The sequence below is a fragment of the Colias croceus genome, chromosome 6, assembly GCF_905220415.1.
Source record: "Colias croceus chromosome 6, ilColCroc2.1".
NCBI classification, from domain to species: domain Eukaryota; kingdom Metazoa; phylum Arthropoda; class Insecta; order Lepidoptera; family Pieridae; genus Colias; species Colias croceus.
This window is the reverse complement of record NC_059542.1, coordinates 11,910,469-11,912,549: the sequence shown is the minus strand read 5'-3', so window position 1 is coordinate 11,912,549 and position 2,081 is coordinate 11,910,469. Positions and strand designations below refer to the sequence as shown.

The 2,081-nt window shown below is 39.0% G+C and overlaps 1 protein-coding gene across 1 annotated transcript; it reads right to left on the bottom strand.

The window, feature by feature from the left end:
- Positions 1–250: 250 nt before the first annotated feature.
- On the bottom strand, positions 251–1,868 carry LOC123692809 (cytochrome P450 6B5-like). Its single transcript, XM_045637605.1, has one exon. The coding sequence runs from the start codon at positions 1,791–1,793 to the stop codon at positions 297–299; it is 1,497 nt and encodes a 498-aa protein (XP_045493561.1). The 5' UTR covers positions 1,794–1,868; the 3' UTR covers positions 251–296.
- Positions 1,869–2,081: the final 213 nt, after the last annotated feature.

The following is a 2,081-nucleotide window of genomic DNA, read 5'->3' as shown; positions in this document are numbered from 1 at the left end:
CCTTTCGCGTGGGATTTCCGGGATAAAACCTATCCTATGTTTATATGTGTTTCTCGGGTGTCAAAATATCTCTATATCAAACTTCATGCAAATTGGTTCAGTAGTTAAGGCGTGATTGAGTAACAGGCAGACAGACAGAGTAACTTTTGCATTTATAATATTAGTAGGTATGGATTCGGTTTTCTCCTGTAATTTTATTTGGGGTACAATAAATAAAAATTATTATAATATTTTAAATAATCCAGTTCCAATGAATATATAAACACTCTTTTACTATTCTACATCATTTATTCTATTTAATTAGCAATATTCCTCGGTATAAACTTAACATCGACATTATCAAGTCTCACTTGCAACTGTCGACTGTACTTCTGTCCGCCATCATTGATGATGCTGCTCACAGTAAAGTTGCGCAGTAAATGGACTAATCCAGCTTTAGCTTGAAGTGACGCGTACCTGACACCCACACAAATTCTATTACCCTTTCCGAAAGGCATGTAAGTAATATCAGCAATTTTATGCCTATTCTCTGGAGCGAACCTCTCTGGCATAAACTTTTCGGGTTCTGGGTAGTATTTTGGGTCGTGGTGTATCTCAAATATTGGTGTAAGTATCTTAGTGCCTTTATCAACTTTAATATTGCCAACCGGAAGAACGCTGTCCTTTACACACCGTCTGGTCAGAAAGCCGATAGGTGGATGTAATCGCATAGCTTCACTCATCACCATGTCAACGTGCTTCAAATCCATAATCGTATCGTAGCTCATTTTGTTGTCATTCTTCTTGAATGCTTCGTCGATTTCATTATGCACTTTTTCTAAATGTTCTGGAGATTTCCCTAATTCGTATAACGTACCGAATAAAACGGCAGCTGTCGGTTCCACGCCCGCGATGAAGAAGAAGAATGCTTGTGCTGCTAAAAGCTCATCAGTTGGTACCATTTCTAAGCCTGTCTCTTTGTCTACCATTCTGCCCATACCCCTTAATGCTACACATAAGTCAGCGAAGTCGTGTCTCTTTACAGTTTCTAGTTCACGCGCGCGCAGAATTTGTTTAATTGCACCGATAAAAAAACCCTCGTGCTCTTTGAAAAATTTTAGTCCAAGGAAGGTAGCCAGACCACTGCTAAGGTTTCCTATAGCAAACCTGATATTAAATCTAAAGCCGGGTTTAAACGCATCTCGGGCCATGTTGAGGAATGGTGAATCGAAAATGGATCCAGTGCTTACTCCAAACACGGCTCCACCAATGGCTGCAGAGCAGAACGACGACAAGGTATCAAAAGCATTACCATTTAACAGTTGTTTATTATCGTTCAAATACTGGACAAAATCTACAGCACTTTTATCGATGATATAATACATAGACTTGAGTTTTGCAGACGTAAACAGAGGTGTCATACTTTGTCGCATCAGTTTCCATCGATTGCCATGCATGAAAAGAATATTGTCAGCGAGAAGATCATCCTCGTTGATATCCACTCCTCTGTGGTTGAAAGAGTTGAAGTCTGAAGCCAACACATGTTGAACGTTAGTGGGGTCTATCACATACAACGTTGGGGTCACAAACGTCCCAATCCCAACCGCTGGTTCCTGCCTATAATCCTTATACACTTCACATAAATTCTGGAATACCGCTTTGTTTTTGAAGAGAAACTCCCAGAATATGCCCATCACTTTGTTCTTCTTATAGAACGCCACTTTTCGTTTCTTCCAGTAGAATTCATTGTATTTGCCATTTAAATAAACGAGGCACGCGAGAAGCGCACCGAATACAAACAAAAATGCTATCATGTCTGCAGCAGGAATCGTTCTGAGTGGCGGAGATTCGAGACTTATAAACACATTACTATTGACCACTCTAATGATAGTCGTATCTTGCATTTAATGTTATCGTGTTTCAAGTTCAGTGCTATAACGTTTTTGTGACGCAGTATTAAATAACATCTATTCCTGCGATTCCATTGATATAGAGATGTTTATAGCACTGTAAACAATCACCCAGATTTATATAGTTAAACAAACACACTCAAACTCATGAAATTATTGTATTGTTATCGATCCTTGATTGTTGTTCAAAGT